General features: G+C 44.1%; 1 protein-coding gene across 3 annotated transcripts in view; it reads left to right on the top strand.

Moving 5' to 3' along the window:
- TNNI3K (TNNI3 interacting kinase) overlaps positions 1–17,685 on the top strand; it is a 409,379-nt gene that overhangs the window by 78,026 nt on the left and 313,668 nt on the right. For all 3 annotated transcript variants that reach the window (XM_068239216.1, XM_068239218.1, XM_068239219.1), the window contains 4 exons: positions 7,050–7,188; positions 7,288–7,429; positions 11,958–12,062; positions 13,047–13,141. In XM_068239216.1, coding sequence (XP_068095317.1) covers positions 7,050–7,188; positions 7,288–7,429; positions 11,958–12,062; positions 13,047–13,141 — 481 coding nt within the window. The remainder of the gene's footprint in view (positions 1–7,049; positions 7,189–7,287; positions 7,430–11,957; positions 12,063–13,046; positions 13,142–17,685) is intronic.

The raw sequence follows: 17,685 nt of genomic DNA, 5'->3' as shown, positions 1-17,685 counted from the left end.
GGGAACTGTATTATCATTCTGTTATATATCAGACTAGTTCCAGGGTGTTGATGATCACGGAGCTCACACCTAAGACTAGGCATTGTTATTATCTGTTATGACTTTCTGCTTTCCTGACCACTCTCTTGATCTCTGATTTGGTACTTCGCTATATCTGATACTCTGTTGCTGAACCCTGCTTGTCTTAAGATTCCGTATCTGTCTCCTGTCTCTGTATCCGATCTGTCTGTCTGTTACCGACCTGGCCTGTCCGACCTCGAGAACTATCTTCCCTGTTTGGAGATAGTTCACAGACCTGTCAGTGACACTTCACCACTGGTGTCACTCACTCTCTGGTCCTTCCCACTCTCAGCCTGGCTCCGCCCCTTGGGGAGCATCAGACCATTGGAAGGAACCTGTTCTCGGAGCAGTATCTAGTACTGCCTGGCACCCTCTATACGGGTGCTCTCCTCAAAGTATTACTGTTGCACCAAACACTCATATTACTCAGGTGTCCAGAGGTTAGAAATATATCTGATTATCGGTGATACTGCAGATCATCAATAATCGGGTATATATCTGTATTTTCGGTGATACTGCAGATCACCGATAATCAGATCCTCTCTGTGTTACACCGATCGTTACAGCATGTCACCTAAGACTAGACTTGAGTGTCATCTTTATTTACATTCTACTTCTTGTGCAGCTAATTACACATGCAGGCAGAGGGCAGTTACTGGGCAGTCGCTAATTTTCAAGGTGCACTGAAACTGTTTTTTATTTTACTTGGAAACAAGTACTGTGTAAGCATACAGGCCCTTTAAGACATGACCAGCAGTCTGCAGAATGAAATTCAATATTACATTCCAATATGACTTGTATATCACATAAATGTCATAGCAATTATTTTTTAATGAAGGTGGAATTTTATTTTAAAGGGCACTTGAGAAAGGTCGATGATTTGCCCAAAACGACGTGTTCAGCTATAAGCCGGTAGTTTTTCTTTTCCCCTCAGTTAAATAAATAGGATGTTTTCCAATGTTCTGCTGGGCTCCAGTCATCTCATCTGCTACATGTGGTTCCTGGGGGGTTTATTACCCTGGAATGCTAGAGTCCTGCAGTGAAATACAGTGATACATAGTGTCATTCCGAGTCATAGCCACATATCATGGGCCCCATAGCTAGGTCACTTGACTTAGATTGGGAGTAAGTATGGAGAGGAGGTAGCTGTAGCAAAGAGGAGCATGAACTGACCCAATGCTGGACACTAGCCATATCTCCCAGCTTTCTGAGATAAGAAAGAGAGACACCTTAATTAAGACCCGCCCCGACACACCTCCAGACATGCCCCTGCCACACCCCTAGTCATGCAGAGCACAAAGTGGGAGATTTATCAACGCATTACTGACATGTTTTTCTTCTTAATCTGTTCTAACCAGCAGGGAGAACAGTTTCACATGATAATTAGAGATGGCCCGAACCTCAGATTTTCGGTTCGCGAACCGGGTTTGCGAACTTCCGCAAAAGTTCGGTCCGCACGAACTTTCGAGAACCACAATAGACTTCAATGGGGAGGCAAACTTGGAAAACTACAAAAAATTATGCTAGCCACAAAAGTGATGGAAAAGATGTTTCAAGGGGTATTACACCTGGAGGGGGGCATGGCGGAGTGGAATACATGCCAAAAGTCCTGCGGAAAAATCTGGATTTGATGCAAATCAGCGTTTTAAGGACAGAAATCACATTGAATGCTAAATTGCAGGCCTAAAAGTGCTTTCACACATCTTGCATGTGTATCCATCAAATCAGGGAGTGTAATTCCTCCCTTCTCCTCCTCCTCCTCCCTTGTCTTGTCTTCCAGGGATTTGTAGGATGTCAAAAGCAACCTTACATACATTGGCCAGGAATCGAACCCAGGTCAACTGCTTTAAAGGCAGCTATGCTCACCACTATACCACCAACACTACATGCTGAAGCCAGCCTAGCATGTACCATTGTGATATACTCAAGAGCAAAATGAGCTTGCTTAGGGATTTGTAGGATGTCAAAAGCAACCTCACATACACTGGCCAGGAATCGAACCCAGGTCAACTGCTTTAAAGGCAGCTATGCTCACCACTAGACTACCAACGCATGCGATCGCGAACCACCCAAAGTTCGCCTGGAACCGTTCGCCGGCGAACTGTTCAGGCCATCTCTAATGATGATAAGAACCGTCTAAAATCCTAGGTAATAGTGGCAATTTAGCATCAATTTCTAGAGCTGTGCTACAGTTAAGAAAATGCAAATCAATCCCTTAACTGCCGCAGATTAAAAAGTGCTTTTGTGTTCTATAGATGAGTGCAGTGCAGAGTGCAGGCTAGACACAGGGGTGCAGCTAAGTTTTTTGTGGCCCCAAGTGGACTGTAGGAAGTGGCCCTACGAAAAAATGGGTGTGGCTATCCCGCATAAGTGGGTGTGGCCATGACATGTGGGTGGAGCTGGAGGGCGGATTGGGGCGGGGTTGTTTGCGGGGAAAATGGATGTGGGGGTGATTGAGGCGCGCGCCGATGGATTTGGCCATGACATTGTATGGGCGGAGCTTAACCGTAGCACAGCAAATATAGCCAACTATGACCAGTAAATAATAAATGCAGCAACAGTTACCCCAGACACCAGAAAATAAAAACGCAATTTGTGCAACATTTCAGCAGAAAACAAACGCAATTTGTGCAACATTTCAACAGAAAACAAACAGAATTTGGGCCACATTTCAGCAGAAATCAAACGCAATTTGGGCCACATTTCAGCAGAAATCAAACGCAATTAGGGCCACATTTCAGCAGAAATCAAACGCAATTTGGGCACATTTCAGCAGAAATCAAACGCAATTTGGGCACATTTTCAGCAGAAATCAAACGCAATTAGGGCACATTTTCAGCAGAAATCAAATGCAATTTGGGCACATTTCAGCAGAAATCAAACGCGCCGATGGATTTGGCCATGACATTGTATGGGCGGAGCTTAACCGTAGCACAGCAAATATAGCCAACTATGACCAGTAAATAATAAATGCAGCAACAGTTACCCCAGACACCAGAAAATAAAAACGCAATTTGTGCAACATTTCAGCAGAAAACAAACGCAATTTGTGCAACATTTCAACAGAAAACAAACAGAATTTGGGCCACATTTCAGCAGAAATCAAACGCAATTTGGGCCACATTTCAGCAGAAATCAAACGCAATTTGGGCCACATTTCAGCAGAAATCAAACGCAATTAGGGCCACATTTCAGCAGAAATCAAACGCAATTTGGGCACATTTCAGCAGAAATCAAATGCAATTTGGGCACATTTTCAGCAGAAATCAAACGCAATTAGGGCACGTTTTCAGCAGAAATCAAATGCAATTTGGGCACATTTCAGCAGAAATCAAACGCAATTTGGGTACATTTTCAGCAGAAATCAAACGCAATTTGGGCCACATTGCAGCAGAAATCAAACGCAATTTGGGCACATTTTCAGCAGAAATCAAACGCAATTAGGGCACATTTTCAGCAGAAATCAAATGCAATTAGGGAACAGTTCAGCAGAAATCAAACGCAATTAGGGCACAGTTCAGCAGAAATCAAACGCAATTAGGGCACATTTTCAGCAGAAATCAAACTCAATTAGGGAACAGTTCAGCAGAAATCGAACGCAATTAGGGCCACATTTTCAGCAGAAATCAAACACAATTAGGGAACAGTTCAGCAGAAATCAAACACAATTAGGGCACATTTTCAGCAGAAATCAAACACAATTAGGGCACAGTTCAGCAGAAATCAAACACAATTAGGGCACAGTTCAGCAGAAATCGAACACAATTAGGGCACAGTTCAGCAGAAATCAAACACAATTAGGGAACAGTTCAGCAGAGAGCAGATATCAAACACAATTAGGGCACATTCTCAGCAGAAATCAAACACAATTAGGGGACAGTTCAGCAGAAATCAAACACAATTAGGGCACATTTTCAGAGCTGCAAAAAGAAAAGGATTTACTCACCTGGCAGTGGCACTGGCAGAAGTCTTCTCTCCCCATCTCCTCTCCTGGCCGTCTCCTCAGGCGCGCCGTTCCCACGGAGCTCCCTCCCTCCTCCAATCTCCCGCGCTGATTGAATCAGGGCTACGAGAAGATGGCCACCCGAAGCCCTGTACTGGGGGCATATAAATAGTCTCCAGAGCAGGGCTTCGGCGGCGGCCATCTTCCCGTAGCCCTGCCCTGCTCTGCTCTGCCAGCCCCGCGGGGCTGCTGGGAAACAGTGACGTCACGCCGACGTCACTGAGCCGCCGAGGCCCCTACGATCTTGAGGCCCCAAGCGACCGCTTGGTTCACTTTATGCCTCGCGGCGCCCCTGGCTAGACATGATTTGTGATGTGCTCCTCCCACCTGCTGACTTCCTCCTCAGAGCCTGCTGCTATCAATGCTGCAGATATATTGGTTACCTCAGCAACAGCAATTCCCCTCACACACTGCACTGTCTGAGAGACCTTCCTAGCTCCTCCTATTATACAACAGTTTTAGAAGGAAGCTGCACTATCTAATGATTTCTTAAAATGCCTGAGACAGTTCTGCACTGATTTCTAAAAACCTACCAGTATTTTGTCTCGGACACTCTTCTTGATAAATGTCCCCCAAAGAATCCATAAGCAAAAGATATATTTTTACTATTCATACCACACTGGTCCTTTCATCATTAGGTGTCCGTAAAGGATACCAGACAATGATGTCATCAAGCTGTCGTGCGCACACGCAGAGCACTCCTGGCCGCACGTGCCTGCATGCGCCTGTGCACAAGCGGCCGACTCCAGTGAGTACAAAGGAAGGGGATGGAGGAGAATGGGGGAAGGACAGCATCTAATACATGCCTGCTATACCATTTTTATTTAAATTATTCAGCTCTGGTATCCTTTAATGTTAACATCTGGAAATAATACAAATACATCAATTCAAAGGATGTGAATAAAGTTTATAGTCAGTTAAACACATTTGTAAGTAAAAAAAAAAGTATATTTACACAGATCTGTGCTTCGGTCCTGAAAGAAGGACAAATGAGTAAGAATGAGTTCATAAAGTGGGACTGTCCCTCTGAAAGTGGGACAATTGGGAGCTATGCACTTGCTGAAAAGGGGGAGTGTTTTACTGGTTACCCTTTCTATGGTGGTGAGGGGGTTAAATGGGTAGCTTACTGGGCACACTTGCTATGGGAAATTGTGACAATGGCCACATATGCTAAAGGGGAAGGTGCTGTACAGGCCACACTTGCTGTGGGTTAGGGATGCTTTATTGACCACACTTCTTATGGGTTGCCCCTGTTTAACTCTCTAGTAAGGCCACATCTGGAATATGGAATTCAGTTCTGGGCACCACATTACAAAAAAGATATTGCAGTTTTAGAGCAGGTGCAGAGACGAGCAACAAAATTGATGCGTGGGATGGAAGGTCTCACTTATCGAGAAAGGTTAGATAAACTGGGTTTATTTAGTCTAGAGAAAAGACGCCTTAGAGGGGATCTAATTAACATGTATAAATACATCAGAGGGCAATATAATACCTTGGCGGATGAGCTTTTTGTCCCTAGGCCTTCTCAAAGGACTAGAGGACATGATCTGCGCATGGAGGAAAAATGTTTTAGCCATTTATTTAGGAAAGGGTTCTTTACAGTAAGAGTGATTAAGATGTGGAATGCATTGCCACAGGAAGTCGTTATGGCAAACTCTATACCTGCATTTAAAGGGGGCTTAGATGCTTTCCTTGCGTTGAAAGACATCCATGGCTACAATTACTAGGTAATGCCTAATGATGTTGATCCAGGGATTTTATCTGATTGCCATCTGGAGTCGGGAAGGAATTTTTCCCTTTAGGGGCTAATTGGACCATGCCTTGTAAGGGTTTTTTCGCCTTCCTCTGGATCAACAGGGATATGTGAGGGAGCAGGCTGGTGTTGTACTTTATACTGGTTGAACTCGATGGACGTATGTCTTTTTTTTCAACCAAAATAACTATGTAACTATGTAACTATGGGAAAGGAAGATTGATACACTGGCTATGATTGCAAGGGTGATGGGTGAAAGATGTATCTGTTATTCAAACACACTTACTATGGGGGGTAGGGGAAAAGCTATACTGACCACACATGTTGTTAGTGGGCAGGGTAATAACCCACACTTGTTATAATGTAGGGCAAAGAGTTATGCAGTCACACTTGCTATATGGGTAAGTTATGCTGACAACACTTGTTGTTGGGATGGGGGTAGATGCAGCACTTGTTAAAGCAAACATGCGAGTTTAAAAATAAAAAATAAAGATACTTACCTCGTTAGAGAGAAGCCCTCCCCCCTGGATCCTCCAGAGGCTTCACCATCATCCTCCTGCTCGTGTTCCAGCACTGAGACCCCCGAAGCTCCCATATGAGAACTAGCATGGCCGCACTGTGCAGGGCAGCTTGCGCCAGTGCAGTAGTACAGAGCCGCCACTCAGGCTCACCGGAAAAAGCCGAGCCCGTTCAGCTGCTTTCTAGTGTGCAGATGTGAGTTGTCAAGGCCTTGTCGACGGACCTCAGGGAGGGGGTTGTCCTAGCACTTGACAGGTTAGGAGGAGGGAGACACAGGAATCCTTCCCTCTACGTAGTTTTTTTTGGCTACAGGTAAGGAGGTAGGGGAGGGGGGTGAATGGCAGCTGCATATGTTTGGGTTGGGGCTGTAACCTCATACGTTGTGGGGGATGACTGCACTTGCTTGGTGGAGAATGTGAGGGTTAACTGTGGTCACACCTGTTGTGGATATAGAACTGGGGGCTCTGAGAGGACTGTAGAACCTATAGAGGGAGGACCAAAGAACTTCATGCTGGGGGACCCCACGGTCTGTAGTTATACCTCTAACTATGTACCTGGAATGTTTAACACACATTCAGTTTTCCTTGGCTGTATGACACAGCCGATGGTAACAACTTCAAAACCACTCAACCCCTTCACCACCCTGCTTATAACATGTGGATCTAGTTGGAGTTGTGTTTTTCCTGTTATCCTGTTTCCCATCATGCTCTTCAGGTGACTCGCCTGCTGCTGAAGTTCGGGGCAGATGTGAACATGAGCGGAGAGGTGGGTGACCGGCCTTTGCATCTGGCTTCCGCCAAAGGTTTCCTGGCAATCACCAAACTGCTGCTGGAGGAGGGCAGCAAGGCAGACGGTAAGACGAGTTTCTGGGTAATGTCGTCTGATCGTTATGTGCTGATCTCCATTGTGGTTTTGAATGTTGGAATGATGATGTTTTGATTGTATCCTCCAGTAAATGCCCAGGATAATGAGGACCATGTTCCACTGCACTTCTGCTCACGATTCGGACACCATGACATTGTCAAATATTTGCTGCAGAACAATGATGTCCAGCCCCATGTTGTGAATATATATGGAGACACACCTTTACACCTGTAAGTGCTAAGACCTCACCGGCCTTACTGATCTCTTTCTTTCTTTCTTAAGAGGGCTGCACTTCTGTGCAGTCGGTGATAATCCCTGGCAGGCGGATTCGTTAACCATATAGCCTATGGTAGTAACGCATCTGCCCTGGGCTCCAGCCAGACCACAGTGGACACAACACTGCTCTCTCTCGCTGGTCACTCATGATCTGGCGCAAGTGGGAACACAGCCTAACTGTATCTGAAACCAACCCAATGATTATCAACACAATGTTCATAAATAGTGAAGGCCATGTCTAGGAGAATTCATGGAGAAGCATGTGATCAGGTTGGTCAGGGGATAGATATGCAAATCTCTGATTTGCTAGTCATGATCATGTGCTAAAGCAGGATGTGATCACAGCAAATCAGAGCTTTGCAAATCTATCAGCTGATCAAAACAAATCACATGCTTCTCCATGAGTGACCATCACTAAAGTACCAATTATTGTTTCTGCATGTAGTAGATAAGACACGCGCCAAAGCGAAGATGCTGAATTACAACGCTATTTTCTCTCAAATTAACGTGCATGGGTTTATTGGAATGCAGTCTAGCTGAGAATATACAGTAGTGTGTTTTATAAGTGGTATATGGTCTATTGTGGTTCGTGGAGACAATATATATGATTCTAATAAATACAAGGTGATTGTGGATGGACTTCCTTTCTTAAACTGATGTTACAAATATCACTTGCTTCTTAAGTGGCCTGCAGATAACTCTGGACTGTTATAGCTATACGCTCTATGGTCCATATTACCGCATTGTTATCATATGCGGGAGCAGACACATAACCACAAATCATGGGGCCCCCCAGCAAAGCTTTGATGGGTCCCCCTTAATGTTCACACCCTTTCCTTTGCATACCTCTGGTTATCCTCACAGTCTGGGGACCCATCTCACAAGGGTCATGAAACAGGTGTGGCCATCATGATCTTCACACCCACAACAAGTGTAGCCACAAAACCACCTGATCTGAGAGATGGACCTCTTTATCAGAGGTGGTGAGGTAGTAGTCGGGGCCTTCTTTACAGTTCAGCCCCCCCCCCCCCCCCCCCCTGTGTTCGCAGGGGCTGCTTTCCTGTAATTATGCCCCTGTGTTGTAGAAATGAATCTGGAATCAGTTGAAAAGGGCTTCTCAGCCATCTGTATTAAAAGGTCTCCTCCATAGACTTCAATGTTATTTCTTCAAATATGGGCTACAAGATGTTTTCTTTCGGCTACAAGGTTTTCGATTCAGCTACAAAAGGGCGCCCCTTTGTAGACCATATTTTTGATTCCGCTACAAGGTTTTCATAAGGTTGGCATATTGGCTACACCAGGCACCCTTTGTAGCAGAATTTGGCATATGGGCTACACCAGGCGCCCTTTGTAGCCAAATATGGCATATGGGCTACAACAGGCGCCCTTTGTAACCGAATTTGGCATATGAGCTACACAAGGCTCCTTTTGTAGCCGAATTTGGCATATGAGCTACACAAGGCTCCTTTTGTAGCCGAATTTGTCATATGAGCTACACAAGGCTCCTTTTGTAGCTGAATTTGTCATATGAGCTACACAAGGCTCCTTTTGTAGCCGAATTAGTCATATGAGCTACACAAGGCTCCTTTTGTAGCCGAATTTGGCATATGAGCTACACAAGGCTCCTTTTGTAGCCAAATTTGTCATATGAGCTACACAAGGCTCCTTTTGTAGCTGAATTTGTCATATGAGCTACACAAGGCTCCTTTTGTAGCCGAATTAGTCATATGAGCTACACAAGGCTCCTTTTGTAGCCGAATTTGGCATATGGGCTACACCAGGCTCCTTTTGTAGCCGAATTTGTCATATGAGCTACACAAGGCTCCTTTTGTAACCAAATTTGGCATATGGGCTACACCAGGCGCCCTTTGTAGCTGAATTTGACATATGAGCTACACAAGGCACCTTTTGTAGCCGAATTTGGCATATGGGCATATGGGCTACACTGGGCGCCCTTTGTAGCCGAATCTGTATCAGGAGCCCTTTTTCCCAGGAGCCCTTTTCAAATGTACGCGTGTGGTAGAATTAGGCAGGGGTCACACTTGCCAAAAATTGCCAAAAATTGCATTGTGAAAACGTACATAATGCTTCCCAGTGCACATCTCAATGCCAATGCACTATCTCACTGCAGTGAGAGCATAGCCGGCACTGCCGCTTTTTTGCACATCGTGTGCGATTCCCCATTGAACAATGCAGATTGGTCCGCGGAAAAACGCGTTTTCCGTGGACTCAAGTATGACCTCCTGCCTAAGCCTTATGTAAGGGGGTCCATTAGCAATAATTGCAAATTGCTGAATTTAGGATCTTTCTCTTAGTACCCGCAGTTTGAATATTATATAAGTATGCAGTATTTTGCCATATGTATCTATACGCTCACAAATGAGTTACTAGTCTGCAATATTTTCAGTTGCATAAACCACAGTGGGATGCGAAAGTTTGGGCAACCTTGTTAATCATCATAATTTCCCTGTATAAATCGTTGGTTATTACGATAAAAAAATGTCAGTTAAATATATCATATAGGAGACACACACAGTAATATCTGAGAAGTGAAATGAAGTTTATTAGATTTACAGAAAGTACGCAATAATTGTTTAAACAAAATTAGGCACGTGCATAAATTTGGGCACCACAAAATGAAATGAAATCAATATTTAGTAGATCCTCCTTTTGCAGAAATTACAGCCTCTAAATGCTTCCTGCAACTTCCAATGGGAGTCTGGATTCTGGTTGAAGGTATTTTGGACCATTCCTCTTTACAAAACATCTCTAGTTCATTAAGGTTTATGGCTTCCGAGCATGGACAGCTCTCTTTCACTCACACCACAGATTTTCAATTATATTGTCTGGGGACTGAGATGGCCATTCCAGAATGTTGTACTTGTTCCTCTGCATGAATGCCTTAGTGAATTTTGAGCAGTGTTTAGAGTCGTTGTCTTGTGGAAAGATCCAGCCCCACCACAGCTTCAGCTTTGTCACTGTTTCCTGGCCATTGGTCTCCAGATTCTGCTGATACTGAGTGGAATCCAGGCATCCCTCAACTTTGACAAGATTCCCAGTCCCTGCACTGGCCACACAGCCCCACAGCGTGATGGAACCACTACCATATTTTATTTTATTGTAGGTAGCAGGTGTTTTTCTTGGAATGCTGTGTTCTTCTTTCCTCCATGCATAACGCCCCTTGTTATGCCCAAATAACTCAATTTTAGTTTCATCAGTCCACAGCACCTTATTCCAAAGGTGCTTTAGCATACCTCAAGCTGATCTGTTTGTGCTGTGGGCAGAGAAAAGGCTTCCTCTGCATCACTCTTGCATACAGCATCTCCTTGTGTAATGTGCGCCGAATGGTTGAACGATGCACAGTGACTCCATCTGCAGCAAGATGATGTAGTAGGTTTTTGGTACTGGTCTGTGGGTTGACTCTGACTGTTCTCACCATTCATCACTTCTGTTTATCCGAGATTTTTCTTGGTCTGCCACTTCGAGCCTTAACTTGAACTGAGCCTGTGGTCTTCCATTCCCTCAATATGTTCCTAACTGTGGAAACAGACAGCTGAAATCTCTGAGACAGCTTTCTGTATCCTTCCCCTAAACCATGATGGTGAACAATCTTTGTCTTCAGGTCATTTGAGAGTGGTTTTGAGACCCCCATGTTGCTACTCTTCAGAGAAAATTAAAAGAGGAGGGAAACTTACAATTGACCCCCTTAAAGCGGACCCAAACCAGACATTTTTTTTAATTCAAAATATTTAGTTGCACCACTCTGACACATACAAAGGTAAATAAACACTCCTTCAAGCCTATGAGCATTTCAGTGCATGCTTTTCACCCTTCTCCTTTCATAACTAGGGTTATACAGGTGGCAGCCATTACTTCTGAGCTTAGTAGGAGGTTTTAGATCATGGGTGTGTTTGTCATAAGCTACCCTCCCAGGGGCATCGTCTACTCTATGTGAAATCTCACACAAGCTGATATCACCTCCCCTGTGACATCATCAGAAGCAGCCTGTGTTTTGTTTTTGTTTTTTATCTCCTCCACCAGTCTGCCGGATTCTTTCCCGGCAATATGAAAGGAAGGGAGGGATTCCTCCAATAAATGTAAAATATTTTATATTTGTCATCATGCAGCCGAAAAAAGGCTGCTATTTATTATTATAATTTAGAAAATAGATTTTATTTCTGAAATCTTGTATTTTTAATTTGGGTCCACTTTAAATACTCTTTCTCATAATTGGATTCACCTGTGTATGTAGGTTTGGGGTCGCTGAGCTTACCAAGCCAATTTGAGTTCCAATAATAAGTTCTAAAGATTTTTTCTCAAATATCACTTTGTGTGTCTCCTATATGATATATTTAACTAACATTTTTTATCATAACGACCAACAATTTATACAGGAAAATCATGACGATGACCAAGGTTACCCAAACTTTTGCATCACACTGTAGCTGTAACTGTTCTTTCTCCCTGCCTTTACTTACTCAGTGCCTGTTACAACGGGAAGTTTGAAGCGGTGAAGGAGTTAATTCAACTCTCCGGCACAGAAAGTCTCAGCAAGGAGAATATATTCAGCGAAACTGCTTTCCATAGGTAACGAACTGTCTTTTGGCTTCTTCTTCTGTAATTATTTTATGTTGTCTCTGGGGTGCCAGAATGGTGTCGGGCAGGGCAGTTTGTAGGTGAATCTACTCCCAGTATGAGTATTGAAAAACAGTCCCTGGGTAGCCAGATGACCCCAGCAGTATAGCTAGCCAGCCCCCCCTCCACCCCCACACACACAATATAGGCAGCCAGAACCCCTCCCCAACTCCCCCCCACACACACATAATATAGGCAGCCAGAACCCCTCCCCCCCATCCCCAACCCTACCCCACTTCCACACACAGTATAGGCAGCCAAAGCCCCCATTCCCCTTTAACACCCCCAAACCCATTATAGTCAGCCAACCCCCCCCCCCTCCCCACCCACAGTATACACACATGCAAGGGATGCAGACACATGCAGGGAGCTGTTAGCTCACCTTACGGGATCCACATGCTGCATCTATCTTCTTCCTCCTAGGCATCTGTCACATTAGTAACAGCACCCCCTGTTATGATGCAGAGTGTGGCTGGGTTTTTAACTGCTCCCTGCATGTGCCTGGCTACCTATACTGGGACAATTATACCTGGCTAACCTATACTGGGGAAACTATACCTGGCTAACCTGTACTGGTGGCACCAATACCTGGGTAACCTATACTAGGTGCACCTATTCCTGGCTACCTATACTGTAGGCAACTATACCTGCCTACCTAAGTACGCATATCCATTTATTTCTATTTTACAATTCTTTAAAGCTGGAGTTTCTAGCTTGCTTTCATCCTACTTGAACCAAGGACAAAAATTACCCTCCTTGTTGTATGACAAATGTATGATTATACACTGCATTTTACAGAACACTGCACAAAGCAAATGCACAAAATGTGCTACTTGAAGTTGGACATTTACCTTCCTTTGGCTTATTGAGCAGTTAATAGTTTTTTTTTTACTTTTTTAAACAGCTTGAAGGGGGTGTCTTTGATTTTTTTTACAGCACCTGCACATATGGAAAGAACCTGGAACTGATAAAATTTCTTCTCGATCAAAATGTCTTAAACATCAACCACCAGGGACGAGATGGCCATACAGGTAAAAGAAAAACAATGATAAGGATAACAGCACTGACACTGTACAAATATGTGCTTCTCCCTGCATAGGCCTGTTTATCAATTGGAAGGATGACTGTAATGAATGGGGAATTATCTCCGTGGTCAGCGCACAACCTGTGCGCTGACACTGCGGAAACCCTCCACAAGCGTTTGAATAAGAGAACCCAGCTTTGGTGAATGCACCTGTAAAGAGGAATTCCAACCGGCAGGTGGAGCTGTGGAGTGCAGAGGAATAAACCCTCTGCACTGCCACAGATGCCAGATAGAAATTGTACGAGGTGAAGCAATACAGGGCAAGATAGCCATTCGAGAGAGAGTGAGCACAGAGACATAATGTATGTATGTCCACCAATCTAGTCGCCACCCAGCGACGGTTGACATACAACAGCGAAGACCAAAGCGTGAAAGCAATCGCAAGAATGGCGATCGCTAGCAGAGACACAAGACGGAGTAAAGACAGAACATAGGATGAATAAAGACAGAACCAATTAGCAACTGCAATCCAACACGAAGGAACAGACAGGACTAGCTACACGCGGTCACCACACGTTAAGCGCAATAGCGACAAAGTGCGTGCAAGGCACGGTCACCGCACGTTAAGCGCAACAGCGGCAAGGCGTACCAACACTGACTAACAAATGAAACACGAAAACAGAAAACAAACAGAGAACGCGAACGCTTGCTAAACGTTTGCCTCACCCAGACAACATCAAGCCTTCGTACCAGACAAGAGAGACAGATGGAGCAACCAGTAGCAACCGCTGCTCTGGCTTACACTCCAAGACAGAATAGAGAGAGATCCACTGCCTCTAACGCTAGGGCGAATGCGATCCAAACAGAAAGAGCGATTCCCTGTCAGCCACTGCTGGCGACAGAACAATCGCAACAGATAAGACAGAACTAGGCAATACAGATAATAAACAACCTGACTGTGCTAGAAGGAATGCTAGTGCACTCCCAAGGATAACTACTTTTAGATAATATTAGCAAACAATTAGCAGAGGGCTGAAACTCAAGGTAAGTCTAGCAGAACCAAACCTTTATGACCAGCAGGGAATTCTGGGAGGAAATGGTATTTATACTGCAAGCCTTTAAAGGAAGCAGATAAGCAATTTGGATGCAAATCCCTCACCAGAATAGCAACTCTGAAACTTGCAGAGGGAAACCAGGTCTCCTTTCCAGGGACCTGCAGCATACAGACCTGAAAAATGGTCAAAAAGCTGCCTGCCTGTGCAGACAGCAGAGCAGATCATTGCAATGACTAGGTATATAGGAATAACTCCATCAATTGAATGACAGGGCTGTACCAGTTAAAATCTTATCGAGATAAGTGATGGTTTTGATTGCTGCTAACTGTGTTTTTCTTGTCAAGTATTCAACCACTTACAATATTGAACTGTTGAAATGAGTCCAAAGTTAAAATTAAACAATAAAATAAGCACATACTTACCTAAGGAGAGGAAAGACTCTGGGTCCTATAGAGCCTTCCCTCTCCTCTCCCGGTCCACTTATTCCACCACTGGCTCCCCCATTCAAATCTCCCGCTGTGGGAGGCCTTGGAAGTCTTCAGGAAGAAGATAGATGCAGCTCCCGAAGACTGGCGGTTTCGCACTACGCATGTGCGAGTGCGCTAAAGAGGGTGCTCGCACATGGGCAGTAAGGAGCAGCCCATCTTTGGAAACACCTCCTGCAGCAGCAGAGAGCAGTCTTCAACCCATCAGTCGGAGACTTCTAATGGGGTAGACTGTGCTGGAACAAGAGGACAAGGAGAGGAAAGGGAAAGCTCTATAGGACCCAGAGCCTTTCCTTTCCTTAGGTAAGTATGTGGGGTTTTTTGTTTTTTGGCTTCAGACTCACTTTAAGTAGTGTTGTTTGCATCAGAGTTATTTTCGCATCCAAAATGCTATTTTCGAGGGGGAATGGTTCGGAACAGATGCGAATGGATCCAATGTTAACCTGTGAATCTGATTGAAACCACACTGGTTCTTTCTATCCTGGTTCATTTTCCTTTATATTAACATTTGAAAATAAGAAATACATCAATTTAAAGGACGGGAAATAAGGTTTAAAGTCTATTAAACACATATTCAACATACATACAGTATAATTTCATAGATCTGTACATCAGTCCTGAAAGAGGGACAAATAGGAAAGAAAGAGGGACAAGGATCCCAAAGAGAGACTGTCCATCAAAAGAAGCACAGTTGGGAGCTCTGCTGTTATTTCCCACAATGCAACAAGGTTCATAGACAGCAAACTGTCAGGTGGATCATGGTCATGACGTCACATTGTGTGTGTGTGTGTGTGTGGGGGGGGGGGGGGGGTCACCACAATATCAGCCATACAGACCCCCCTGATGATCTATGCGAAGAAAAGGTAAAGATTTCTCATGGGATAGTGCGTATCAGCTACTGACTGGAATCAAGTTCAATTCTTGGTTAAAGTTCCACTTTAAGACTACATATACGAAGACTCATTTAAATGAGAATTTTCATAGGCTTTGTCATGTTACAGGCTGACTTTAGTAACAGCTATAAATACAGTAACAAAAAAAATAAATAAATCCATATCTTTGCTTATTTATTGTTTGAACAGCTCAGTGCAAGCCGGGATTCTCCTTTAACATAATTGTAAAGTCTCACATAACGGTGATGATATCTGTTTTATTTTTGCCTTGTCCCGCCCCAAGGTAATTAATTTAGATTAAGAAAACTTTACTGGCTCAGCAATGATCTAGCCGCCTGTCCTTTGCACACTCCCAGCGCTTACACCATTCCTCTTGTCTCTCTCTTTCCTATGTATTCATTTTTGTTTGGCGGTAATCATTCTTCCCGGCTGGCAGAATAACGACCAGCTTGTTGGCTGTAATAAAAATCAAATCATCTTGTCCTTTCAGCTCACGGTAATTTTCTGTATAATGTATTTCCTTGCTAAGACTATCACTCCTGACTGTATGAAGATTGGGAGAGCTGTTATTACTTCCAGCTGTGTGTCGCTGGGGGGGCAAATAGGGCCACAAAGCCTGTGTTCTGTCCAGTAACAGAGGATTGTGGGTAAAAACATAACTGCGGCCATGTGGCTCAGGATTTTAATTGTACTGTAGGACAGACATAGGCTATGTAGAAATAGTTCTATACTTTTAATAACGGGTATGCTGGAAAGTATAGGAAGATGGTCATACGTGTGTCCCTAATATTCTAATTTGTTGCTTTCTCAACTCTGTCTGACTCCATTTCCTCCTTTGTGTCATAACCCTAATGTTGTGTTCAGTAGTCACAGACGCATAATAACTGGAAATAGGTTTATTTACAGTACTCACCAGCTCTCTATATAAGCAGCATCTTTACTCTGTGTTTCTAGCCAGGGCATCACAGGACCAAACACTCCACAACAGTCTAGATAATCTCATACAGCTATACAAGTATAACAGTGCCATCTATAGGCCAGATATAGGAACTCTACATCTAACATCTGCTACCCTAGCTCTTCCCTGCACTGACCACCCTCTATTCCTTGTTTTACATTAATCCTAACCCTTTAGATGCTGTTGCTCCCTCAAAAAACAATCAATAAAATGTAAAGGACACCTGAAGTGTCCTGATATGTAGAGACACCTGATATGTAGGCTGCCATATTTATTTCCTTTTATACAAAGCAAATTCCCTGGCTGTCCTTATGATGCTTTGACTAATATTTCTGACTGAAGTCTGACCTGATTAGCTGCTACTGATGCCAGGCACTTGGCATTGTTTAAAAGATCATAAATATGGCAGCCTCCATATGCCTCTCACTTCAGTTGTCCTTTCAAAGGCAAAGTCATATTTTGCCCTGAAATTCACCTGTACCTCTAGTACAGCCAATGCCAGTAAATGACAAACAAACTAGGTAACCTAAAAAGCCTTTCATTTCTAGAAGATTCCTTATTCTGGCTAGTGTTGGGCGAACATCTAGATGTTCGGGTTCGGGCCGAACAGGCCGAACATGGCCGCGATGTTCGGGTGTTCGACCCGAACTCCGAACATAATGGAAGTCAATGGGGACCCGAACTTTTGTGGTTTGTAAAGCCTCCTTACATGCTACATACCCCAAATTTACAGGGTATGTGCACCTTGGGAGTGGGTACAAGAGGAAAAAAAAATTAGCAAAAAGAGCTTATAGTTTTTGAGAAAATCGATTTTAAAGTTTCAAAGGGAAAACTGTCTTTTAAATGCGGGAAATGTCTGTTTTCTTTGCACAGGTAACATGTTTTTTGTCGGCATGCAGTCATAAATGTAATACATATAAGAGGTTCCAGGAAAAGGGACCGGTAACGCTAACCCAGCAGCAGCACACGTGATGGAACAGGAGGAGGCGCAGGAGGAGAAGGCCACGCTTTGTGAGACACAACAACCCCGGCCTTGCATGAGTGCAAGAAGCGTGCGGATAGCATGCTTTGTACCGCCATGCAGTCATAAATGTAATAAAGATAAGAGGTTCCATAAACAAGGACCGGCAACGCTAACCCAGCAGCAGCAGCAGCAGCAC

This window comes from Hyperolius riggenbachi, chromosome 6 (genome assembly GCF_040937935.1).
Source record: "Hyperolius riggenbachi isolate aHypRig1 chromosome 6, aHypRig1.pri, whole genome shotgun sequence".
Classification (NCBI taxonomy): Eukaryota; Metazoa; Chordata; class Amphibia; order Anura; family Hyperoliidae; genus Hyperolius; species Hyperolius riggenbachi.
This window is presented reverse-complemented; position numbering and strand designations above follow the sequence as displayed.